Here is a 27,662-nt window from a genome sequence, read left to right on the forward strand (position 1 = left end):
AATAAAGCATACCTACTTTACAACTTTAATGAGTTGTGGAGTCAATCCGTGTACCAGTAGTAGGGGACTCTGCTTTGAAAGGAACAGAAGCACTCATCTGTCAGCCTGACCCAGTCTCAAGCGAGGTGTCTTGCCTACCAGGTGCACAGATCAGCGATGTTGCAGAGAGGCTGCCTGCTCTAGTAAGACCCACTGAGTATTACCCACTTCTAGTGATCCATGTGGGGCCTAGTGATACAGGTAACAGCAGCCTGGAGAATATAAAGAAGGACTATAGAGCCCTGGGAGAGGTGGTTAGGGGCTCTGGAGCTCAGATAGTCTTTTTCTCAATTTTCCAGGATACAGGACAGGAGCTCAAAAAGACTAGGAGGATTGGCCAGGTTAATAAATGGTTAGAAGGGTAGTGCCATAGTCAGAGGTTTGGGTATCTAGAACATGGAACTCAATTTAGCAGGCCATGTCTACTGGGGGCTGGTGAGCTGGTCTGACAAAGGGGAAGAGGAGTTTTGGTAGGAGGCTTGCCAGACTGGCCAAGGATGCTTTAAACTAGATGCGTTGGGGGAGGGGGTCATCATTCCATCCCAATACACCCTGTCAGCTGCCAGCACCTATAATAAATGCTCAGAGCAATGCAGAGATATTCCAGCCGCTCCAGCCAATGAGCCAGCTTCATTTGGAGCTCAGCTCAGATGCCTCTATACAAACGCCCGTAACATGGGGAACAAACAAGAGGAATTAGAGTTGTGTGCACGTCGACAGGGGTATGATATAATAGGCATCACAGAAACATTGTGGGATGGCTCCTATGACTGGAGTGTTGGAATGGAAAGGTTACAGGCTCTTTAGAAAGGACAGGCCTGGCAAGCGAGGAGGGGGAGTTGCTATTTATGTTACGGATAGCCTGGAGAGTAAGAAACTCTGTCTGGGGACAGGTCAGCAGTCAACAGAGAGTTTGTGGGTCAGGGTTAAAGGGAGAACAGATATGGGGGACATTATTGTGGGGATCTGTTACAGACTGCCTGACCAAGAGGATTCTGTGGATGAAGCACTCTACAGACAGATAGGAAAAGCATCACGCTTTCAGGCCCTTGTTCTCAAGGGAGACTTCAAACCCTCATACCCATTGGAGCGACTGTATGGCCTGGCACAAGCAACCTAGGAGGTTCCTCGATTGTGTGGAAGACAAATTCCTTCTGCAAGTAACAGAGGAGACAGCACGGAGAGGTGCCATGCTTGACCTCGTGCTCACCAACAGGGAAGGGCTGGTTGGAAATGGAGTGTCAACTCCAGGGCAGCCTTGAATGCAGCGATCACAACATGGTTGAATTTGAGATCCTCAGGAGAGTGAGAATAGTGTGCAGCAAGCTTACTGCCCTGGACTTCAAGAGGGCACACTTTGGGCTCTTCACGAACCTACTTAGTAAGGTTCCATGGGATATTGCCCTAGAGGGCAGGGGGGCCTAAAACTGTTGGATGATATTCAAGGATCACCTGCTACATGCTCAGGAGTGTTGCACCTCAACCAGAAGGAAATGCAGCAGGAGGGCCAGGAGACCTCCTTGGATGGATGAGGAGCTGCTGAGGAATAATTTGAAGCAAAAAAGGAGGCTTGTAAAAGGCAGAAGCAAGGCAATATTCCTGGGAAGAATATAGGCATATTGTCTGGGAAGCTAGGGACCAGGTTAGGGAAGCTAGGGACCAGTTAGAATTAAACTTGGCTAGGGATGTTAAGGATAACATGAAGTGATTCTATAGGTACCTAGCGAATAAAAGACAGAATAGGGACAATGTAGGTCCCCTCCAGAAGATATCAGAACTGGCTGCCCTGGATTTGGAGAAGGCTGAGGTTCTCAATGACTTCTTTGCCTCGGTCTTCATTGGCAAAGACTCTGACCGCACCACCCAAGTCTCAGAAGGCAGACGCAGGGACTGTGAGAATGAAGACCCTAGGCCCACTGTAGGAGAGGATCTGGCTCGAGACCATCTTAACAACCTGAATGTACACAAGTCCATGGGACCTGATGGAATCCATGCACGGGTCCTGAAGGAGCTGATGAATGAAGTTGCTAAGCCACTGGTCATCATATTTGAAAAATCATGGCAGTCAGGTGAAGTTCCCGATTACTGGAAAAAGGGAAATATAACCCCCATTTTCAAGAAGGGGAAAATGGATGACCCAGGGAATTACAGACCAGTCAGTCTCACCTCTGTGCCTGGTAAAATCTTGGAGCACATTCTCCTGGACAGCATGCTAAGGCACATGAAAAACAAGGTGCTTGGTAACAGCCAGCATGGCTTCACTAAGGGGAAATCCTGCCTGACCAATTTGGTGGCCTTCTATGATGGGGCTATGGAACTGATGGACAGTGGTAGAGCAGTTGATGTCATCTACCTGGACTTGTGCAAAGTGTTCTGCACCGTCCCACGTGACATCCTTATCTCTAAATTGGAGAGACATCAATTTGATGGATGGACCACTCGGTGGATAAAGAACTGGCTGGATGGCCACACGCAACGACTTGTAGTCAACGGCTCAATGTCTGGCTGGAGACCAGTAATTAGTGGTGTCCCTCAAAGACTGGTGTTGGGAACAGTCTTGTTCAACATATTTGTCGCTGACATGGACAGTGGGATTCAGTGAGCCCTCAGCAAGTTTGCCAATGACACCAAGCTGTGTGGTTTGGTTGATATGCTGGAGGGAAGGGATGCCATCCAGAGGGACCTTGACACGCTTGTGAGGTGGGCTGATGCCAACCTTATGAAGTTTAACCATGCCAAGTGCAAGGTCCTACACGTGGGCCAGAGCAATCCCAGGCACAGCTACAAGTTGGGCAGAGAAGAGATTCAGAGCAGCCCTGCGGAGAAGGACTTGGGGGTGTTGGTCGATGAGAAAATGAACATGATCCGGCTTCAGTGTGCGCTTGCAGCCCAGAAAGCCAACCATATCCTGGGATGCATCAAAAGGAGCGTGACCAGCAGGTCGAAGGAGGTGATCCTGCCCCTCTACTCTGCTCTTGTGAGACCTCACCTGGAGTATTGTGTGCAGTTCTGGTGTCCTCAACATAAAAAGAACATGGAACTGTTTGAACAAGTCCAGAGGAGGGCCACGAGGATGATCAGGGGACTGGAGCACCTCCCGTATGAAGATAGGCTGAGAAAGTTGGGGCTGTTCAGCCTGGAGAAGAGAAGGCTGCATGGAGACCTTATAGCAGCCTTCCAGTACCTGAAGGGGGCCTACAGGGATGCTGGAGAGGGACTCTTCACTAGGGACTGTAGTGATAGGACAAGGGGTAATGGGTTCAAACTTAAACAGGGGAAGTTTAGGTTGGATATAAGGAGGAAGTTCTTTATTGTGAGGTTGGTGAGGCACTGGAATGGGTTGCCCAACGAAGCTGTGAATGCTCCAACCCTGGCAGTGTTCAAGACCAGCTTGGACAGAGCCTTGGGTAACATAGTTTACTGTGAGGTGTCCCTGCCCATGTCAGAGAGGTTGCAACCAGATGATCTTAAGGTCCTTTCCAATCCTAACTATTCTATGATTCTATGAAATAAGGGAACTACATTGACTGGGGAAGCAAACCAGGCATTTAATGAATTTAAGAAGGAATTAATGAGGGCCCCAGCCCTCTGACTGCTGCATGTCACCAAACCCTTTTGGTTATTTTCACACGAGAGAAAAGGCATAGCCCTCAGGGTCCTAGCTAAAAATATACGACCCTATAAAAGGGCTCTAGCTTACTTCTGAAAGCAACTGGATGAAGTAAGCAAAGGACGGCCTGGATGCTTACAGGCAGTAGCAGCCATAGTCCTAAATATCCAGGAAGCTCGAAAATTTACTATGGAACAAAAGATGACTGTCCTGGTATCACCTACCGTATCTCCACTACTGGAACAAAAAAGGGGGCACCGGCTGTCTTCCTCTCGGTTCCTTAAGTACCAAGCGATATTGCTAGAACCAGATGACATAGATACAGTCACTACTAATATTGTCAACCCAGCCTCCTTTCTCAGCAATGCCGCAGAAATTGGGGAACCGGTAACTCATGACTGCCTAGAAACCATCAAAACCACTTCCTCAAGCCAGCCTCATTTAAAAGAGGAACCCTTGCTGAGAACAGACACCTGGTTCACTGACGGAAGCAGCTTTGTTAAAAAGGGTGTTCAGAAAGCAGGAGATGCTGTAACCACTACTCAGAGAACCACTGAAGCCCAAGCCTTCCCAGTGGGAACATCAGTGCAAAAAGCTGAAATTACTGCTCTAACAAGAGCACTAGAATTAGCCAATGGAAGAGACATTAATATTTCGACAGACTCAAAAGATGCTTTCACTCCCATGGGGCTGTGTGGAAAGAGCGCAGGCTTTTGACATCCGGTGGAAAACAAGTCAAGCACTCTGTGGAGATATTGAGGCTTCTTGAAGCTGTAAGATTGCTGAATGAAGTGTCAGTGATGCACTGCAGAGGACATCAAAGGGGTGACATGGATCAGGAGAAAGGGAACCAACTGGCAGATTTAGAGGAAAAAGAGCAGCAAAAGAAGGAGAGGTAAACTTACTGGCCATGATACCAGACGGACAGGTAGTAAGTATTAATTCTGAAATTTCTTATTCAAAGGAAGATTTAAAACTAGCTCAGGATTTAAAGGCACAACTTCAAGATAAAATGTTCTTCCTGAAGGACAAATAGTAGTGCCAGTATGAATATTATGGAAAACAGTTGAAGAACATAAGACACACAGGGAAGCAGACGCCCTATATAATAGTTTAAGGAGACAAATAGTGTGATGTAACCTGTACATCACAGTAACACAAATAACAAAACAATGCAAACTCTGTCTCCATAACAACCCCCAGACTACTAGTAAATCCAATTCAGGGGCAACTGGGAAGGGCAATGTCCCTAGACAACAGTGGCAAATTGATTTCTCTGAATTACCCAGAAAAGGGGGGTACACATACCTTTTAGTACTAACAGATACCTTCTCTGGCTGGCCAGAAGCTTTTCCAATCTGGAGCAACAAGGCTCGACAAGGAACCAAGGTGCTCCTTAATGAAATAATCCCCCGATTTGGAGTGCCAGCAACCATATCCTCAGATAGAGATACTTATTTTTGTGCACAGATTGTACAGCCAGTCAGTCAGATATTACAAAGTGATTGGCAGTCACATAGGCTTAATGACAAAGGCTAGTGAACAGGTAGAGAAAATGAATCATCTGATTAAAGAACAATTAGGAAAGGTTTGTCACGAAATTAATTTAAACTGGAGTCAAGCATTACCTCTAGCCTTGTTGCAAATAAGGGTTAAACCACAATTAAAAGAAATACTAAGCCCTTTTGAAATGCTTTATGGACGACTGTATACTGTACAATATCAAGGGGAAGATTTAAATCAGGTGGCAGAAGGGTATGTGAGGGATTACATTCTAGAATTAAGTGAACAGCTATTGAAAGTTAACAAACAGGTAATGGACACTTGATCAAGAGGTCCTGATCACCCATTACATGATGTTAAGCCAGGAGAATGGGTTTACATTAAATCATTCACAGAGCATCCAGTAGGTGAAAAGTGGAAAGGACTGTACCAGACACTCCTGACGACATACAGTGAAAGCTTGCCTGCACTACTCCAAGATAAAGAAAGCCCCTGCACCAGAAAAGTCTATCACAACATGGAAAGCACAGCTTATTGGAACCTCTCCTGTGAATATACAGCAGTGACTGTATTCACCTTTGTAACTGGGTGAACTGCTGAGACTTCCAGGGTATGTAAAAAGCGCTTTGATATAGCATACGATGACTCACTAGGTTGGACCACTGCATACAACAGAAACATTGGACTTGTTGGAAAGAGCAGAATTTTGTATGATAAAACAATTGCATAAAATAGTAGAAATTATTATGTTTGAGAAATTTATAAATTAATAGTGAGGTTTTGTATATTAGAAAATGCTGTGACTTCGTGGTTTTGTATCACGGCGGTTCTAATGTTGCAATATATCACAGCTGTCTTGTACCCAATGCTACAAAAACATAGCATAACCAAATATGGTAAAAGGAGTATAAAAGGATTTAGAAAAGTATGTACTGGAGACTATACCCAAGTGGAACCTGTGTATAAGATAGCCGGAAGAGCATACCAGAAAGAAGATAAGAGGGTGCTAACGTCCACACAAGGATTGGAATATACTCAAGTGGGGGAAAGGTGAAAAGGACAACCTGAAGAAGACTTCTTACTTCATCTGAGGAAGACTCTTACTTCATTGGAATGACCACCAGACGACCACTAGAGGGGGCCGCGCAAGCGCAGAAGAGGCTGATGTCGTAATAGATGGATATGGCAATCCCTAATGCATATGTATTAGTTAAATGTTGTAACCTATGATGAATATGTATTAACTGTAAAACTTTTAGGATATAAATTGCGGATGCAATGTGACAAGGTTGAAGCCAGATTTGGCCGAGTCCCCCTGGTTTCCCAGCGCTGCAATAAAGCACCTCATATAACCATCCCGATGGTTATGTGTTTATTCTTATGGTAACATTTTGGCGACCCAGGTGGGACCTCGCGGGCATTGCTGAGGCGGATCGCATTTCGATCCCGCTCCAGCCGGCACCGAGAGGTTCTCGGGGAGCCATTGACCGCGACCGACCTCTGCTACTCACGACGGACCTCTGACACGGTAAGAAAGGTGCTTTATTTAAGTTACAGAACCAGTTTCTAGTAAAAGTATGGTGTATTGACCTTTGGTAAGGTCTGGTAAAAGCCTGCCTGTTATATGCAGCAAAAAGCTGCGTTTGGCTGGGCTAGTAGTAAAGCCTGCCTGTTAGATGCGGTGAAAGCTGCTCTTGGTTGGGGCTAGAGAGCTCTCGGGGTAAAAGCCTAGGCACCGTCTGTTAGACAGTAGCGAAAGCTCTGCAGGTTTGGCAAACGTGGTTATGGTATTGGTATTTGTGCTGCGGGATCAGCATCTGTCTGTATAAGTTTTCTAATATAGTGGGGTGTGTGTGTGTGAGAGAGGAGCCTGTTTAGAAATCATCTTGTAATTATAAAATGTCGCCAATTCCTAAATCATCTCCTTTAGGCTGTATTTTAAGCCATTGGAAGGAGGGTGGATTTGGGCAGAGTATGCGGAAAAGCAAACTAATTGATTATTGCAATGTATGGTGGACGCAGTATGAATTAGAAGATCAGGAAAAATGGCCTGAAAATGGAACCTTACAATATAATACTATTTTGTAGTTGATGTTATATTGTAAAAGGGAAGGAAAATGGGATGAAGTACCGTATGCGGATCTTTTCTTTATCTTAAGAAACAATGATAAATGACAGAAATCTTGCGGAATAATGGTTGTTAAAACAAGCAATGCTGAAAAATGCAGGGAGTGTGCTGGAGAAAAGGAATGTGTGAAATGCCTTGCCATGAGAAATAGTCGGCGACATCAAAGGGACGAGGAAGATCCTGGTTTGTTAGTAGCTCTGCTAGTGATAAATGAGGAAAGGGGGGAGGGGGAGGAAAGTGATAGCGATCTCGAGAGTGAAGAAGAGTGTGAAAATGGAGGAGGTCGAGAGAGAAATTCCCCCGTCACCCCAGTCTCACACAGAACTCGCCGGAGGGGAGGGCGAGAAGGAAACACACAGCTTCAAGCAGCTAGTGCGGTCCTTGCCCCTTTAAGACAGGGGATTGGAGTTGAAGGACCAGTGTATGTTAAAATACCTTTCTCTCCTGGGGATTTGGTTATATGGAAACAATTGGCAGGAACATATAGAGAAAATCCTGATAAAGTAGCTCGAGTGATAAAGATGATTATGAAAACCCAAAACCCAGACTGGGATGATATACAAGCCTCTATTAGGACGGGACTTATTGAGTAAGCTGGATGCTACAACTGCTTTTGAAAATGGTGAATTGATAATGCAAATCCCTGAATCCAAAACAGGACAGATTTTAGTCCTTAAAGACAAACCTATTCCACAAATCCCAAAAGAAGTGGAACAGGCTGTGATACCAACAGTTTGGGAAACAGAAATCCCGGGAAAATCAAAAGCAGCTCAACCAATAATAGTGGAGTTAAAAGACGGGGCTAGACCAGTAAGGGTTAAACAATATCCATTGAAACTAGAAGCAAGATATGGGATCACAGAATCACAGAATCACAGAATCCCAAGGGTTGGAAGGGACCTAAAAAGATCATCTAGTCCAACCCCCCTGCAAGAGCAGGGTAACCTACAGTACATCACACAGGAACTTGTCCAGGCGGGCCTTGAATATCTCCAGTGTAGGAGACTCCACAACCCCCCTGGGCAACCTGTTCCAGTGCTCTGTCACTCTTACAGTAAAGAAGTTCTTCCTGATGTTAACGTGGAACTTCCTATGTTCCAGTTTACACCCATTGCCCCTTGTCCTATCACTGGATATCACTGAAAAAAGCCTAGCTCCATCATCCTGACACCTACCCTTCACATATTTGTAAACATTGATGAGGTCACCCCTCAGTCTCCTCTTTTGCAAGCTAAAGAGACCCAGCTCCCTCAGCCTCTCCTCATAAGGGAGATGTTCCACTCCCTTAATCATCTTTGTGGCTCTGCGCTGGACTCCTTCAAGCAATTCCCTGTCCTTCTTGAACAGAGGGGCCCAGAACTGGACGCAATATTCCAGATGCGGCCTCACCAAGGCTGAGTAGAGGGGGAGGAGAACCTCTCTTGACCTACTAACCACTCCCTTTCTAATGCACCCTAAGATGCCATTTGCCTTCTTGGCCACAAGAGCACATTGCTGGCTCATGGTCATCCTCCTATCCACCAGGACCCCCAGGTCCCTTTCCCCTTCACTACTTTCCAGCAGGTCAACCCCCAACCTGTACTGATACATGGGGTTGTTCTTCCCCAGATGCAAGACTCTACACTTGCCCTTGTTAAATTTCATCAAGTTTCTCCCCGCCCAACTCTCCAGCCTGTCCAGGTCTCGCTGAATGGCAGCACAGTCCTCTGGTGTGTCAGCCACTCCTCCCAGTTTTGTGTCATCAGCAAACTTGCTGAGGGTGCACTCAGTTCCCTCATCCAGGTCATTGATGAAAATATTAAACAGCACCGGTCCCAGCACCGACCCCTGAGGAACTCCACTAGTCACAGACCTCCAGATAGATTCTGCGCCATTGACCACAACTCTCTGCCTTCTTCCTTTCAACCAGTTCTTGATCCACCTCACTACTTGATCGTCAAGCCCACACTTCCTTAGCTTATCTATGAGGATGCTGTGGGAGACAGTATCAAATGCCTTACTGAAATCAAGAAAAACCACATCTACCGCTCTACCATCATCCCTCCACCTAGTCACTTCCTCATAGAAGGCTATAAGGTTGGTCATACATGACTTCCCCCTCATAAAACCATGTTGGCTGTTCTTAATGACCCCCTCATCCTTGATATGCCTAGTGATGGAGTCAAGAATAAGTTGTTCCATCATCTTTCCAGGGATGGAGGTAAGGCTGACCGGTCTATAATTACCCGGGTCCTCCTTCTTGCCCTTCTTATAGATTGGTGTGACCTTTGCCATCCGCCAATCCTCAGGCACCTCGCCCATTTCCCACGACTTACCAAAGATGATGGAAAGTGGCCTAGCAATGACCTCCGCCAGCTCCCTCAGCACCCGTGGGTGCATTCCATCCGGACCCATCGATTTACAGATGTCCAGTTTGCATAGCTGATCCCTAACCCAATCCTCATCTACCAAAGCAAACTCCTCCTTTGTCCTGACTCCTTCTGGGGCTATAGAAATCCGGGGCCCTCGGGGAGAGTCTGCAGGAGTAAAGACAGAGGCAAAGAAGGCATTCAGCACCTCTGCCTTCTTTATATCCTCTGTCTCCAGGGTACCCACTTCGTTCAGCAGTGGGCCTATATTGCCTCTTGTTTTAGTTTTATTTGCTATGTATTTGAAGAAGCCCTTTCTATTGTCTTTAACCCGACTAGCAAGATTGAGTTCCAAGGAGGCCTTAGCTGTCCTAATTGCCTCCCTACATCCTCTAACAACTGTCCTATATTCCTCCCAAGCGGCCAGCCCCTCCTTCCATAATCCATAGATTCTCCTTTTCCGCTTGAGTTTGCCCAGCAGCTCCTTGTTTAACCACGCCGGTCTCCTAGATCCCTTACTTGACTTCCTACTCATTGGGACGCTCCGATCCTGAGCTTGGAAGAAGCGGTCCTTGAATGCTAACCAACTATCTTGAGCCCCTTTACCGCCTAGTACACTTTCCCATGAGACTTCCCTTAGCAGTTGACTGAAGAGGCCAAAGTTGGCCCTTCGGAAATCCAGAACTGTGGCTTTGCTAGGTATTCTATTCCTCCCACACAGGATCCTAAACTCCACCATCTCATGGTCACTGCAGCCAAGGCTGCCATTGACCGTCACCACTTCGACCAAACCCTCCTTGTTGGCGAGTACTAAATCTAGCAGCGCTGCTCCCCTAGTTGGTACGTCCACCATTTTGCATTAAGAAATTATCATCAATGCACTCGAGGAACCTCCTAGACTGTGAATGACTGGCTGTGTGAGTCTTCCAGCAAATATCGGGGTAATTAAAGTCCCCCACGACGACTAAGGCATGTAGTCGCGAGGCTACTTCCAGTTGCCTGTAGAAAGCCTCATCAACTCCTTCGTCCTGATCAGGAGGTCTGTAATAGACCCCCACAACTGTATCACCCGTGCCAGTCAGCCCCTTGATTCGTACCCACAGACATTCCACTTGCTCCTCATCCGACCCCGGACAGAACTCAATACATTCTAGTTGCTCTCTCACGTAAAGAGCAACTCCACCACCTCGCTTTGCTGACCTATCTTTCCTAAAAAGGACATAGCCATCCATGACCACATTCCAGTCATGTGAACTGTCCCACCATGTCTCTGTAATCGCCACTAGATCATAACCTTTAGCCCGCACACAGACTTCTAACTCCTCCTGTTTATTCCCCATGCTGCGTGCATTGGTGTACAGGCATTTCAGGGAGCCAGTCCTAGTACCCTTTTTCCCCTGGGGGACAGGGTCTAAAGAGCTATCCTTTCCCACAAGTGAAACAAGAGATTGATAGTCCTCCTTAGCCCGCCATCCTTCAATCCCTAGCATGTTCCTCTTGGGCTTGTCCCCAACAGGCCCAGTTAAATCCCCTCCCCCCTTCATAACTAGTTTAAAGCCCTGTCAATAAGCCCTGCTAACTCCTGCCCCAAAACTCTTTTTCTTCTCTGGGACTGGTGTATCCCGCCTGTCACCAGCAAACCAGGTGTCCCATACAGCAGCCCGTGACTGAAAAACCCAAACCCCTGCCTTTGGCACCAGTCACGTAGCCATACATTAACCTGCAGAGTCTTCTTATATATCCCTTCACCCTCGCTTGCAACAGGTATGGAGGCAAACACCACTTGCGCTCCAGACCCTGTAACCAGCCGTCCCAGGGCCCTGTAGTCTCTCTTCATTGCCCTTACGTTCCTCGTAATAATTTCGTCACTGCCAACCTGAAAAACCAGCAGTGGGTAGTAGTCAGACGGCTGCACCAGTTCAGAGAGCTTCTTTTTAACATCTCTAATCCGAGCCCCAGGCAGGCAGCAGACCTCCCTGTGGGGTGGATCCGGTCGACAAATGGGCCCTTCTGTTCCCCTCAGAAGGGAGTCACCCACCACAATTACTCTTCTTTTCTTCTTGGTTGGGGAAGTTCTGAGGTATTGAGAAATTCTTAAAATATAACATTTTAGAAGAATGCGAATCAGAATATAACACACCAATCTTCCCAATAAAGAAACCAAACGGTGAGTATAGATTGGTGCAAGATTTGAGGGCAATAAGTGAAATAACAAAAGATATCCACCCGGTGGTGGCAAACCCATATACATTGCTAACATCTGTGAAGGAAAAATATAAATGGTTTACGGTGATTGATTTAAAAGATGCCTTCTTCTGCATTCCCCTTGACAAAAGTAGCAGGAAACTGTTTGCGTTTGAATGGGAAAATGCACAGAATGGACGGAAAACACAACTGACATGGACCAGACTTCCACAAGGATTCAAAAACAGTCCAACCCTATTTGGAAACCAACTAGCCAAAGAATTGGAAACATGGACTACCCAAGGAAAGATACAGGTACTGAGATCACAATACCTTTTGCTACAATATGTAGATGACATTTTTATTGCAACAGAACAAAGATCTCTGTGCATAAAAGTGACAACTGAAATTCTGAATCAGCTAGGCTTGAATGGTTATAAAGTCTCAAAAGAAAAGGCACAAATTGCATGCATGACTGTGTTGTATCTGGGATGTGAAATTTCACAAGGATTGGAACTTGGGAGCTGGAAAAGACCAGCGGGATATTTCTCAAAACAACTGGATCCAGTGAGTGCATGATGGCCCTCATGCTTGCGAGCAGTAGCAGCAACTGTTATTTTAATCCAAGAAGCTAGGAAATTAACCCAGGGAAAACACATTGATGTATTTGTGCCACATATGGTAACCACTGTTCTGAAACAAAAAGGGGGGCATTGGTTGTCCCCTAGCCGGATGATGAAATATCAGGCAATCCTAATGGAACAGGATGATATAAGCTTGAAAACTACTAACCTGTTAAACCCAGCAGCTTTTCTAGGAACAGACCTAGAAGAAGGAACCCTTGAACATGACTGTGTAGAAATCATTGAACATACATACGCAACCAGAGCAGACTTGAAGGATGCACCTCTAGAACAACCGGACTGGGAACTCTTTATAGATGGCAGCAGCTTTGTGGAGAACGGGACATGATACGCAGGATATGCTGTGACAACTCAGCAAAAGGTAATCGAAGCCAAGGCATTAACTCCAGGAACGTCAGCCCAAAAAGCAGAATTGATAGCTCTTACAAGAGCATTGGAGCTGAGCAACAACAAAAAGGTAAATATATGGACAGACTCAAAATATGCATTTGGTGTAGTACATATTCATGGAGCATTATGGAAAGAACGAGGACTTTTGTCTTCACAAGGGACTAACATAAAATATCAGAAAGAAATTTTAGAATTAATAATTGCTGTGCAAAGACCTAAACAAGTAGCCATCATGCATTGCAAGGCACATCAAGGAGGAACTTCAAAGGTATCTGAAGGAAATACACTAGCAGATCGGACAGCCCGCCAAGTAGCCCGGGAGGTGTGGAATATGATGGCTTTAATACCTCTGAAGGTAAGCCCACTCCACACCTATCTTTCACAAAGCCCAAACTATTCAACAGAAGATGAAAATTAGCAGGACTCTTAAAGGCCCAAAAGAATTCTGAAGGGTGGTATGTAACAACAACGGGACAAGTAATAGTGCCACCTGCAATAATGCGAAAGATTCTACAAACTGAACATCAAAAATGTCATTGGGGTGCAGAAGCATTGGTAACTTATCTAAAACGAGGAATAATTTCCACACAGATGTTAACTATGGCAAAATCAGTGGGATCAAAATGTGAAATCTGTTTGAAAAACAATCCAGTAGTAAAAAGACAAATTGAGATGGGAAGAATTAGGATAGGAATGGAACCAGGAGATTATTGGCAGGTTGATTTTGCAGAACTACCAAAGGTACAAGGGTACAAGTATCTATTAGTAGGGGTTGACACTTTTTCTGGATGGCCGGAGGCCCTTCCCTGTCGCACCAATCAGGCAAAAGAAGTAGTGAAATGGTTGCTTAGAGAAATCATCCCGCGATTTGGAGTCCCTTTAGGGATATCATCAGATAGGGGTCCACATTTTATTGCAACCGTAGTACAAGAAGTTAGTAAACTATTAGGAATATCATGGAACTTACACACTCCTTGGAGGCCCCAATCTAGTGGACAGGTAGAAAAGATGAACCAAACAATAAAGAGACAAATCAGTAAAATATGTCAAGAAGCCAAAATAAAGTGGCCACAAGCATTGCCTATAGCTCTGCTACGAATCAGAATAAAACCCAGGAGCAAAATGTCAGTAAGGCCCTATGAGATCCTCTATGGAAAGCCATATGAGGCACCGGAACCCAACCCTAATACCCATATTAAGGGGAGTCAGGATGTTTATAATTATGTGCTGTCTCTCGGTAGAACCTTAACTCGACTGCGGAGCACTTTGGTGTGGAATAGGCCACTATCTCTGGAAAATCCAGCACATGACATCCAACCAGGAGACCAAGTGTATGTCCGGAACTAGAACGAAGAACCATTAAAAGAACGGTGGGATGGACCATATCAAGTATTGTTAACTACATTCACAGCAGTAAAGGTAGAAAGAATAGATTCTTGGATACATTATACACGAGTAAAGAAAGTTCCAAAAGTTTGGGAAACACAGGTACTAGGCCCTACCAAGCTAAGACTGAAATGCCAATAAGATGTCTGGGTTTTGTTACAAAACTTTGATTATCATTTGGTCATTAGCACAGCTAACAACTGTTCCTATTCTGGCAACTCCTCAATAGATGTTTTGACACAACTTGAAACAGGATGCCATTCTGATTTGCAAGTTCACAGATACCATTCTGACAGGACCAATGCCAACAAAGAAAGGATTCAGAGATTTGAATTTACAATTGCAGGCAACAACCAAAATGACCTTGCAGAACAGAATGGCATTAGACATGTTGTTACTTAAGGAACATGGTGTTTGTGGATATTTAAAAGATAGAGTAGATCACTGCTGTATTCACATTCCTAATGTGACTGCAGATATAGAACATGACATCTCCCAACTAAACAGCATTGAACAAGAAATAGAAAAAGAAAAGGAATATATTGAACAAAATTGGGTTGGAGCACTGTTTGATGGTTTGGGTCTTCACCTCACGGGATGGGTTCGTTCCCTCGTGCAGACCATAATCATGGTACTAATTGTATTTCTGATGATCTACCTAATGTATCTGTGTATCCGAAAGGAAATAGCCAGGAACAACGCATGGACTCATCGAATTATAGGAGCAGTGACCAGAGACCACTCAAAATATCTGACACCTCCTCCTACTTATTAGGAAACAGCTATCTAAAGGAATGAAAATACTTACTTAAATAAGTGAAGTATTTTCAAAGGGGGGAAATGTTGGAAAGAGCAGAATTTTGTATGATAAAACAATTGTATAAAATAGTAGAAATTATTATGTTTGAGAAATTTATAAATTAATAGTGAGGTTTTGTATATTAGAAAATGCTGTGACTTTGTGGTTTTGTATCACGGCGGTTCTAATGTTGCAATATATCACAGCTGTCTTGTACCCAATGCTACAAAAACATAGCATAACCAAATATGGTAAAAGGAGTATAAAAGGATTTAGAAAAGTATGTACTGGAGACTATACCCAAGTGGAACCTGTGTATAAGATAGCCGGAAGAGCATACCAGAAAGAAGATAAGAGGGTGCTAACGTCCACACAAGGATTGGAATATACTCAAGTGGGGGAAAGGTGAAAAGGACAACCTGAGGAAGACTTCTTACTTCATCTGAGGAAGACTCTTACTTCATCGGAACGACCACCAGACGACCACCAGAGGGGGCCGCGCAAGCGCAGAAGAGGCTGATGTCGGTAATAGATGGATATGGCAATCCCTAATGCATATGTATTAGTTAAATGTTGTAACCTATGATGAATATGTATTAACTGTAAAACTTTTAGGACATAAATTGCGGACGCGATGTGACGAGGTTGAAGCCAGATTTGGGCGAGTGCCCCTGGTTTCCCAGCGCTGCAATAAAGCACCTCATATAACCATCCCGGTGGTTATGTGTTTATTCTTACGCTAACAGACTGATTACATAGATGACAAGCGTGAGGTCACAAAACCAGTATATATTCTCCTGACCATAAACAGTCACACAACCTCTTATAAAGAATGGGAAAAATGACAGCTCGTGCCGATATTTATCAAGAAGTGTTCCCAACCTGTCACTCTGGCATGTCAATTCGAAATAAAATCGATTGCATGGCCAGTCATTATGGCAAATCTTTATGAGATACCTAGCCTAAATCCAGACTGTACCCTATCTATGTCTTGCATGAGTGCAGTGTTCCTACTCTTTTAATATCCAGGAAGACAGCGCTTTATCTTGTGTACGATATGTAGTAGAGAACCACAGATGGAGATGAGCCTCTAGGCAAATTAACATTAAAATATCACAAGATCAATCCTCTAAGAAATGTAATTCGAACCTTTCCTTCAGGGGAAAGATGGAAGGGGGACTTTATTTACAACATATGGTTGGACCTGATACTCAAGATAAGACCTGTAAGATACATGTAAGGCCTCACTGGGGGAATGTGGGGGATTGGCTTGTCAAAAAGGGTCACATAGATATGCTGCAGCTGGTGGAGCAGGAATGTGGTAAACACCACAATCAGCAGGTTTAAGACCAGGAGGAGGACTGAACAGCGAATCATCATCAAGGACACAGCATCCTCGGAAAGTTACATTGTATCTAGCAGAATATGTATAACCTGATTAGAAACCATAAACAGTGTCCTTGGAAAGCTACATTGTATCTAACAAAATATGTGTGACCTAGTTAGAAACCATATAAATAGGTGTTAAGACTTGCAATAAAGGAAGCTTGCTGTTAACTCATATTGAGTCGTCCAAGTCTTCCTTTCATGACAGGGGAAATACCCCATAACAATATCTGGTAAAAATAGCACCCAGATTCTGATCTGTGCCCAAAGATATGAAAGCATATTCTATCCTAAACTTTTCTTTAAGGGGCCTAAAAACCATACCCCTCAGTTAACAATATCCCGAATAAGACCAGATCAAAATCAAATTTTAATTAACTGTTCTTATAGGGAAACTTGCCGACTTAGTCTTGCAGCGACCAAGTACTCTAGCATTTAACTGGAAACAAGGACTTGACAGAGTAACAATTAGGCTGAGAGTGGAAGTCTCCACATATACTATACCTACTCTGTTCTCCCCTACACACTTCTCCCCTTTAGAATGCTCAGTCAAATAGCACAACCTCTCATTTGTAGGACTTTATGTGGTAAGGCAATCAAATGAACAAAAATTCATGCTAGACCCCAAATACTCTTTAAAGAAAGTGGTGGTAAAGCTACAAGCTGATAGCTCAACCATAAAATCAGATTGTAAATCCTTTATTAATCAAAGCCTTATAGGATGGGGAACCTGGACTCAGTCTAGAACACCCCATAGTAGACCTAGAAGGGATTAGACAGGATGGTCTTAAACTCCACTGATCAAGAAGTCTTAGGAAATAAATTAAGTACAGTCACCTCAGAGCTGGGAAATCTAGAAATTCCACTCAGATCATCTCTCCTTACCATTGCTGAAACACAGTGGCTGGTAAGTGATCTTACAACAGGGTTGGCAGAACACACTTCCCAGGACCCTCCCAGGACCTGTATCATGTTACTACCTTCCTAGGGAATTTGCGAGGAAAAGTGCCCCTAGCCTTAAGCTGTATTCAGTCACAACTTTGCTTACAGTCTGTTGCAGCGGCTATAATTAGGGAAGGAGAAACAGGACTTTTGCACAACAGGTATGAAAAATTATTGCTAGAAATCATGCTACCACAAAGTTCAAGAAACATATCAAGCATGCTGGAAACTAGTAAATTTCATGTATAACCCATTTCAAAGACAAATTACTGCTTTTCTATTGACAATTGAGCATGCCAAAATATTAGACATATTTCCTGTATTGTCTCTAGGGACGATACACCGGGATGATGGGCCACAATGTATGGGCAAGATTTAACACTAGGACCCAAAACTGACAAACTGGAAGTACAGAGGCATGTACCTCAAGAGAACAGTTAGGGTTTACCTGTGAAAACCCTATAACTGAAAACAAAGATCTTTGTCTCAATACTGAGGATAGTACTTGCATTTTCTAAATCACCCGTCACTCATGCAAGATTCAAGTGTATTATATTGGAAAAGGATGTGCTTGTGTAAGAACCATGTGTGAGAATGTAACAGTTGATAGCTGTATTGAAGAAACAAATGCTACTAACTTTTGTGTGTGTAATCTTACCAAAATCATTGGATGCGATTTTAACTATACCATCCTTGTAACTACTAATCAACTAATACAAGATACCTATGTGTTATACCATGATATACCTGGCCTACAGATTGTAATGAAAATAGAAATGCTAAAGAAGATGTTCTATCACCCAGACCTCGAGAAGATGATACAGAAGGCCAATGAAACTTCTCACCAAGCAGTATGGACTGTTACGCATGATGTAGAAGAAATTAAAGAAATCATCACCGACACCAGGAAAACTGGAGAGCACCACTGGTGTGAAATTTTCTTGGTAGGGACAAAACGGCAATCTCCTACAGCAACTCAACTTTTGAAGATACTGGTCCACCCTGTGCTTGTGCTACTACTGACTACGGCTTTATTAACAATTGTTAATTTATGGAGGTGGTGGAAAGTTAGTACGGTAGATCAACAAGTGTGCATACTATGGACTGTGCAAAAGAATTTGCACTGTTTCAAAGAAAAGGGGGAAAATTGAGAGCAAGCCATTAGGCCTTAGCTGAAATAACTTGACTTTTTAGCAGGAGTGTGACTTTGCACCGAAACGTGAATGCTCGCTCAACAGGGGGCCCCTCTGAGGGTGGGAACCTGTCCTTCTGGTAAGGCACGATAAACAATGCATTAGAAATCGGGCCTGTAGGCACCTTGCATCTGCTTCCAGAAATTGCTTCTAAGCAGGGACATTCCTAATGGTAAGATATGATAACAATCTCAACAAAGAACTAAGCAAGTAGCTTACAGGTATTAGCAGCTGAAAGCTCAAAGGCAACCAACAGACTGTCACTGTAGCCCTAACCCAAGTTAGGGGTTAGTAGCAGTAGGACAAGAGGACTACAGTTCTATAACTTACCCAATTGTATGTGTCCCCACCACTGGCCAGACGTGTTCCGGGGTGTGCAGAGACTGTGTCTTCAGCGGCCCCTGGCACTTGCTGCGCTTCTCCTCACATGCGACTCCTCCACTGAGCTCTGCAGCTGGATGGGGCAGCTCCTTGGCACCAGCTCCCTCCTGCTTTTCCTGGGGAACTGGGCTGCACCAGGCACAGAGAAGCTTTCTCTTCAGTGCCTACAAACACAAGTTACACAATATATAATAACTCCTCTGCTTTATGACAAGTCCAAGCAGCGTCTAACGTGACCACCCTTTCATAAGAGATTTGCACAGAACAGTTTCAAAATGAGAGTTACGAAACGAGAGACATAAACACGATGAAGGTGTTGACCAAAGGGTTAATCAGACTTCTGAGAAAAGGGGCAAGTTCCCAACTCCCTGCAGCTCAAAGCAGGAACCAGAGCTGAGAGGATCTGAATGACCAAAGAGCAAGTGGAGGAGGAAACCTGAGAGCAATGGGAAGGCCACATGTCCAGATAGTCTGCTGGGAAGATGTCCTTAGACATGGCCATTTGATCAAGAGTGGAGGAAAAACCTTAATGATGAGGGTGATAAAATTATAGACAAGAGTACGTGTAATACAAGTACAGCAGGGATATCAAGATTTCTAGTCTTGCCATTAATACACTGCCTGGAATTTCTCATTCTGTCACGGTGGGAAAATATTGCCAGGTCTTGAATGTACACAAGTGATTGAGCTGATGGAAATGTGCTTGTATATTTGTGTGCATATTTCATTTACACAGACATCAACTGATGACTGACAGGCCTCCAGGCATTAAAATAAGATCTGTCCTGCACAGAGAAAGCTGTGTGAACTGAACACCTTGCCCAGGACTCCTCCCTTTGCAGAGAGCAGGTTGCTGAAGTGTCAGTCTCTTTGCTGGTGAGGATGTCAGTTGAGATGGTCACCTACCAGAGGATTCATGTCCCATCAACATCTGCTCTGCTCCGGTTAGCAATAGGGCCCAACATCATCACAGGATCTTAAGAGAAGAGAGGTTGGAAGGGAGGTCTCAAGGAGAATCAAGCACAAGCACCAGCACAGGCCCCAGAGATACTGGGGGGCAGGCTGAAGGATTTAGCCCTACAGCAGGGCAAACTAGGGGAAAATGAGGGGAAACTGTGATTGCACCTTTAAGTCAAGCTGTGCATAATGATGGTCTGCTCATGAAGAAGATCCCCTTTACCATTATAGATCTGAATAGTTGGAAACAAGTGGCTAGTAATTACGCACCATGCTTTTGAGAGTGTTGACAGAAATATGATCATTCGTATGCTCGGACAGCATTAGAGCAACAAATAACAGCAGGCACAGCGACAGGTACAGTGAATCTTCACGTACCTACCCCCAGTCCTAACTGGGGCCCTAACTGGGACAGGCAAGCTTTGAAACAATATTGGAGGTGGATTTTATTCGGTATTAGGAATGCGGTCCCCAAGAGAGTGAACTGGTCTAAGCTATGTATGAAATAAAGCAAGATGTAAATGAATCACCTTCTGGATCCATGGGAAGATTAAAAGAGGTGATGCATAAATATACTAATATTGATCCTGAATTGGAGGAAGGAAGGGAAGAGTTAGGCCAGTTAACAAAAAGTCAATCCATGGTAGACATAAGGAAAAAGGTACAAAAACTTCAGGGGGAGGACCAATGTGATCTGGTAAAAATAATGGATGTGGCCTTGAAGACCTATCACAATTGGACCAATATTGCTCTGGTGCAAGTTCTCTGAAACGGTTCAAATGGTTCAATACTGGGAAGCGGTTTGAGTCCCTGATTATTAATATATATATTATTAATAGAATATAATTATTAATATAATATTATATTGTGTTTTGTGGGTTATAGTGTGTCAGGTTTCAACTAGGAATTTGTTAATGCATATGTGGGGGCATAAGATAAGCTCCAGAGTAAAAGTGGACTCTTGAGGGGAAAAAAAAAAATAAAAATAAAAATAATTGTTGCCTGCAGCTATCTCACAAGAAACCAGGAAAGGGGGGCATGGCCAAGGAGGAGAGGAAACAAGGATTACATGGAAAGGTTTGTGAACAGACTCCACAGGTTGCACTATAATGGAAAATGCCCTCAGAATCAAAATAAACACCAGAGATTTAGTGGAACGTCAGGACAGGCAGAGAGAATTCTTACTTTAGATGAAGACTGAGGAGGTGCAGGGGAAGATTTGAATCCGACCCCAGCAGAGCCCCTGGCTACAGTTAGGTTGGGGAATGAGAAGGTAAAATTTCTTGTAGAAACAGAAGCTACTTATTCTGTTATAAATACTTCTAAAGGGCAATTTAGCAAACAAACAGCTTCAGGCACTGGTGCCACAGGTGGACAGGAACTGAGAAATTGGCAAACAGATGTTGAGCCATCAATTTCTTTGCATGCCGGAGTGCCCCGTGCCGTTATTGGATAGAAATATACTGAGTAAATTACATGCATCAATTAGGGTTAAAGAAAGAAAATTCAGGCACATGTTCCCGATGAAAAGGCTGTGGAAGCCCCAGTTTTTATGTTACAGAAACCAGGCACTGAGCCGGATATCCCAGAGGAAGTGGGTATAGCCGCAAGTATGGGCTGCCAGAGCACCAGGATGATCACGAGATGCAGAAGCAGTAATTATTCCTCTGAAACCAAACATCACACCACTAAGACAGAAACAGTAGCCTATAAAACTGGAAGCAAGAAAAGGACTAGAGCCTCTAATAGAAAAAATTATCGAATACTTTGGGACAAAATTATACAAACTAATATAAGTGCTTGTAAGCCCAGTGGGTCCTGACACCTTCTCACCACCTCTGACACCAGCAGCTCCTGCACACAGAAGGCTCCTGCTTTGCACCCACAATGTGTTTCAAGCCACACTAAAACAGGATTGCAAAGTCAAAGAACACGTACCAGGATGCGCAGGGCAGCCACGGGAAATGCAGCGGGAGTCTCCTCTGCACTGGTTACTGCAGGGCTCTCGCTCCTTAAATAGCCCACGCTCACCGTGGGCGCCCCCTCACAATGGGCAAATCCACAGCGATCACCACGGCTTTGTGATGGCGGCAGCATCGTGCCCATGGCCACTGGACACCGAGGGGCTGAGACAGGGTGAGCTTTAAGGTCCCTTCCACCCCAAACCAAGCTGTGACTACATGACTGTAAAATACGATCAGCATTTGGCTGCAGAAAAGCTCTCAACACTGAGTCAGGCCCAGGATCAGGTGCAGACATTTGTGCAGAACATCCTGTCTCTGCTGCTGGCCCCGGCAGAGGCCACTGGAGACCGCTGAGGGCAGGTCAGGCCTGGAGAACAGCCAGGATCAAGGGCAGCACCGCCACCTCCTCTGAAGGAAGCCCAAGGGCTGAGGCTCTGCAGTCTCTCCTTTCCCCTGCACCACCCTTGGCTTTCAGCCCCACAGCAGAGCCCTTCTGCAGCCGCTTCTCAGCTCTCGTTGTTCGCTAGCAGCTTCCAAAGGCACTTGTGCCTCTGCCGGAGCCAGAGCAATGGCCCAGCCCGTGCTGCGGTGTGTGGAGCGCTCCGATGGCATCATCGAGTGACTGCAGGGCTCGGCAGCGCTGGTAGGAGCAGAGTTGTGGGGCCTGACCTTGCTCCCGGGGCAGACGTGGGTGAGCTCCAGCACTTGGGGTTTTTGGGCAGGAACATTCAGCTCCGCCTTCCCCTCAGCCTGCACGGCCGCCATGACACCGGGCGGCGCCGGCGGATGACGTCAGAGCTGGCGAACGGAAGGGAGGGGAGGAAGGGGTCGGGCGCACGGCGTTTGTGGCAGCCTCGGGCTGGGGATGTGGAGAGGAAAAGGCGGGATGGGGCCGGGGTGGAGCGGGGTGGAGCCAGAATGGAACTAGGATGGAACCAGGATGGAACCAGGATCGAGCGGGGTGGAGCCAGGATGGAACCAGGATCGAGCGGGGTGGAGCCAGGATGGAACCAGGATCGAGCGGGGTGGAGCCAGGATGGAACCAGGATGGAACCAGGATCGAGCGGCATGGAGCCGGGATCGGAGCGGATTGGAGCCGGGATCGGAGCGGGTTGGAGCCGGGATGGAGCCCGGCAGGAGCGGGGTGAGCGAAGCTGTGGCAGGGATTGAGTGGGAAGGGCAGGGCTGTGGGCTGGGATGGAGCCGGGGGTCAGGGGGTCGGGAGCAGGGATGCAGTGGGGGGGTCAGGGCTGTGGGACGGGGTGGAGCGGGGTGGGCAGGGGGCACAGCAGGGATGCAGTGGGGTGAGGTGGGCTGGGCTGTGCCAGGAGCGCCCGGGAAGTGGGGCCGGACCCAGCAGGGGAAGTGCAGGCAGGGCTGGAGCCCACGCTGGGCCAGGGGCTGGGCATTCTGGGGATGACGGCAGGACCATTGTGTCCCACCAGGGCTGGGCTAAGGAACCCCTGCCGTGCTGGATCAGCGCTGTCTGCGTTGATGACCAGTGTGAAAGATGTGTCTGGAGGATTAAAGGGTTGGTTACAGAAGGAAACAGTTCCAGTGCAGACTGGTTTCCTGGCCCTGAGGATCCGTTCCCAAGATCTGGAGTACATCTTTGTGCGTTGTAAAATGTTGTTGTATCCAAATGCAATTCGTCATTCTTGAATTGTGTGACACGATAATGACTATGGAAATTATGAAAAGTCATGTTTGGCACCTGTTTGATAGGCATATTCTTCATGCATAGAGAAGCTAAGATAAGCTTAAGCAATGGCTGTCTTGCTTTAGCCCTTTTCAGGATATCTTGCATCTATTCCGATGGCTGCAATGAAACAAGAGGCTGGCTCCAATGTGCGTTCAGGTGGAGAGGCTTCCCTGGGACTCCCTCCTACCATGTAGCATTGATGTGTGATGCTAAAACTATTTCCCTGGAACACATAAGACCCAGACTTGAGTGAGGAAGGTCAAAGTGATATGAAAGCAGCAGTGCTCATATCAACCTTTGTTCACAGTTCTGCGACAGGAGCATAAGTTGGAATTGGGATGGTTGTTAGGACCTTGATCGTTTCCAATGTGAAAATCGTGCTATGACAAATAACACTTTAAAGAATCTGGTGTAAGAGAAACAAATGAAGACAGGAATCCCATTCAAAGACCTTATATCTCAATGCATTCTTCTGTTCAGAAACATTATTGTCTGCCTTTTTGTTTTTCTTCTTTCCAGAGCACAGTGGAGAAAGTGGTGGCTGGCTCTGTCCCAGTGATCCCACTTCCAGGGAAGACTAACCATGAAGTAGACACAAATACTCTTCTAGAAATGAAATCAGGTCTGAATAAGAGCTTTGAATCCAGGTAAAAACTTCTCTTACGAGTTCATGTGAAATTTTGAGCCTCGAGACTTTTGTTTGCGTTTCATGATGATTTTTATGAGGGTGCTTTTCATTATGGAACTTACAAAATTAACCAACATGTTTAAATGCACCAACTCTACTTGCACTTAATTTTATGCATTCAAACAATATTATTGACATAGTTATTTCGTACATGGTGGCAGTCTTGATTGCTTCCAAGATCAAGTTCTTAAGCTGTTGCATTTTGCTTTGACTGCAAAAAACTGTGTGAAAGTACAGCATATTTTATTAATTTCTCATCCACATCCTCTGTAGATTGTTGGCTTTCACCACAGGTTGATCATTGGCCTTCTTACAGCTGAGGAGATCAATATCCAAAGCTGAGAGACCTGGGTTTGTTCAGCCTGGAGAAGAGAAGGCTCCTTAAGGGGAGACCTTCAAACAGCTCCCAGAGCCTAAAGAGGCTACAAAAAACCTGGAGAGGGGGTTTGGACAAGGGCTTGTCGGGACAGGACAAGGGGAATGGCTTTAACCTGCCAGAGGGGAGACTGAGATGAGCACTTAGGCAGAAGCTCTTCCCTGTGAGGGTGCTGAAGCACTGACACAGGGTGCCCAGAGAAGCTCTGGCTGCCCCATCACTGGCAGTGTTCAAGGCCAGGCTGGACACAGGTGCTTGGAGCAAGCTGCTCTACTGGAAGGTGTCCCTACTTGTGGCAGGGATTGGAGCTGGATGAGCTTTAAGGTCCCTTCCAACCCAAAGCAGTCTGGGATTCTGTGATTTTGTTCAATACCTTTAGCACTGGATGTAATTCTTAAATAATGGTCAAAATGAACCATAAATTCCTTCAAGTGCCATATATGAGGGTAAGAGTGGAGAAGTAAATTGTGTTTTCTTTGCCAGTGTCAGGAAACATTACCAAATTCAGGTTCCTCTTCATGCTGCAACAACAACCACCGCGTCTTCAGGATCTGCGTATGCATCTTGTTCCAGACCTAACTAGTGCAGTTAGTTAGTAACTACTGCTGGTGTCATAGCTGTAGAAGATCCATCATGCCTCAAACCTTGAACAGTGACAGGTGTGGGCATATAGGTAAGAGCTCCAAGTTTTTACAGTGGTGCCGGTAACTGTCTTCTCTCTGGCTTTTTAATTTTACTGAAAACTAGTTTTAGTTGTCAATAAAGTCACTCTTTCCAGTTGTCTTTATATTTTCTCAATAGCCTTTGATCTGTAAGGATCAGTACCAGCAGCTGTGGCTATCAGCTGCTATGTTTCTAGTGACTTTGTTGCTGCAGACTTTAACCAGGAAAACACTGATAACCTTAATAACCACTGATAACCTCTTGATAACCTTAATGACACAATGTGATGTGGCTTTTTCTTCAGATGGCACCATGTCTTGAATGCAGACATCCCCTGCCAGTGAATACACCCACTTGCACTGGATGTGAGTCACCAATAGCTCCACAGGTGCAGCCCCAAACCAACATCTGTGTAAAGGTAATGGAGAATAAATCTAACAAAAGAGCAGTCTACCTCCTGGCATGCATGTTTCTAATAGATGACTTCATTAAAAATAGTTTGATCCAGCTTGAGTTTCTCTAATTACATTGTGAGAGCTTTAAGAGACAGTAGGATTCAAACCACCTTGAATAGAAATAAGCATTAAAGGTAAACAATGTAAGCTGAGGAAAGCATCTTGAAGAGCACAGGAGGTAGCAGTTTGAAAGACAGGACACATGCGCTTGTGTTCAGTAGGGAGATATTCTGTGATTCTGTCGTTTATGGCCTTAGTATCACTGAGCATTTTAAGTTTATTAAATACACCTTCATTACTCTGCTTTCCTCAGTTGATTGTTAGTGGACTGGCAGGACTCGGGCAGCAGGGAGATGCCTAAAATGCTCAAGTGCAGCATTAGTCAGTGATCCAAAAGTGCTAATGGGCTTAACTTGACCAAATCTACCCTCCAGAATACTCCCTACCCAAGGGTATGGGGACCCAGGTAGGGGCTGTCCTCAGCCTTTCCAGTCAGAGGAAAGGATGTGAGAAGGAGCGAACTGATACTGCATGTCCACAATTGGTAGATTATAGACACTGCCCCAGATTCGGTGGTTTATGGCAATCCTGATGCAGGTGAAAAGGCAGTTCTGAACTATTTGGTGGCAGCCATCAAAATAACAGACTCATTATTCTCAGTTCTGGTGGAATCTTGCTTGTGAGATACAGTGACTGTGCTTGGGCACCCTCAGGGGGATAAAAGTCATTTTCCTTGTAGACACTGGACTTGCTGTTTTGTGTGAGTGCAGTGACTAAGCAAACTGACACTAGTCTATACAAACATCTGGAGGTATTGGTGCTGGATCTCCTGAGGGAACTGTACCATAGTTTAAAATGAATTGTCACCAAGATCCATGGATTTGTGATGGGCAGGCACTGTGGCCTAACTAAAACCTGAAGCCCACAGCAAGGACTGGAAGGATATTAAAGCAGCCTTCCAGTATCTGAAGGGGGGCTATAGGGATGCTGGGGAGGGACTATTCATTAGGGACTGTAGTGATAGGACAAGGACAGGTTAAAACTTAAACAGGGGAAGTTTAGATTGGATATAAGGAAGAAGTTCTTTACTGTAAGGGTGGTGAGGCACTGGAATCGGTTGCCCAGGGAAGCTGTGAATGCTCCACCTCTGACGGTGTTCAAGGCCAGGTTGGACAGAGCCTTGAGCTACACAGTTTAGTGTGAGGTGTCCCTGCCCATGGCAGGGGGGTTGGAACTAGATGATCTTGAGGTCTTTTCCAACCCTAACTATTCTATGATTCTATGATTCTATGATCTCTTCTATCTGCAGGGATGAATAATCACAGCACTTTCTAAGATCAAGTCCTCTTCTTGTTAGTGTTGTTCGTAGTTTGCAGATACTATGCAAAATATATTCTTTCTCTATTTAAAAAGGCAAAGTAATTTGTCAGGCATGTGGCACAGGAATTCTTCACCATAAACACCATGTGACTTGTGAAAGCAAACTGCCTGAAATACAGACACTGAGGCTTCTTCCATCAGTCACACTAGGCTTAATCAAATCAAAGCATAACATTCTTTTTCTCTGGAAAACTGAAGTCATAGCCCTCTGTGCCTGTTATAAAAGCAGAGATTCCCTCCCTCATGGGATATTCAAGCCCAATATTCGCACAGATCCTCCATCACGAACAGAAGTATACCTTTGAGTTCCTCCTGTGTAAGTCAGGATTGTGTGTGCCATTGTGAAAGCTCAGAAGGCTGTTAGAAAATGGGTAATCTTGGCTCCAAGGGAGTTTTGTTTGTGTTCAGATTATTCTCAATTGCAGTAGAAAACTTGAGTGTCTACATCAAGAAGACAATTTTTGAATATTTTCCATTATTTTGTTAAAATAAAATATTCTTTTATATTATTTTTCCCATCTCCATTTTCATCTCCATCTCTACG

The 27,662-nt window shown here is 45.1% G+C and overlaps 1 protein-coding gene across 22 annotated transcripts in view; it reads right to left on the reverse strand.

The window, feature by feature from the left end:
* Positions 1-22,647, reverse strand: part of LOC136020218 (uncharacterized) — a 47,547-nt gene extending 24,900 nt beyond the window's left edge. For 13 of the 22 annotated variants that reach the window (XM_065691063.1, XM_065691062.1, XM_065691058.1 and 10 more), the window contains exon 1: positions 18,883-18,971. Coding sequence is in view for 4 of the 22 variants with exons in the window: in XM_065691045.1 (XP_065547117.1) it covers positions 18,883-19,097; positions 21,829-22,149 (536 nt within the window). In the remaining 18 variants the exon portion in view is untranslated. Of the gene's footprint in view, positions 1-18,882; positions 19,098-21,828 lie in introns of those variants that run through there. The other 9 variants (XR_010615245.1, XM_065691045.1, XM_065691044.1 and 6 more) reach the window with 5 other exon arrangements.
* Between the last annotated feature and the right edge of the window lie 5,015 nt (positions 22,648-27,662).

The sequence above is a fragment of the Lathamus discolor genome, chromosome 10, assembly GCF_037157495.1.
Source record: "Lathamus discolor isolate bLatDis1 chromosome 10, bLatDis1.hap1, whole genome shotgun sequence".
Taxonomy (NCBI): Eukaryota; Metazoa; Chordata; class Aves; order Psittaciformes; family Psittacidae; genus Lathamus; species Lathamus discolor.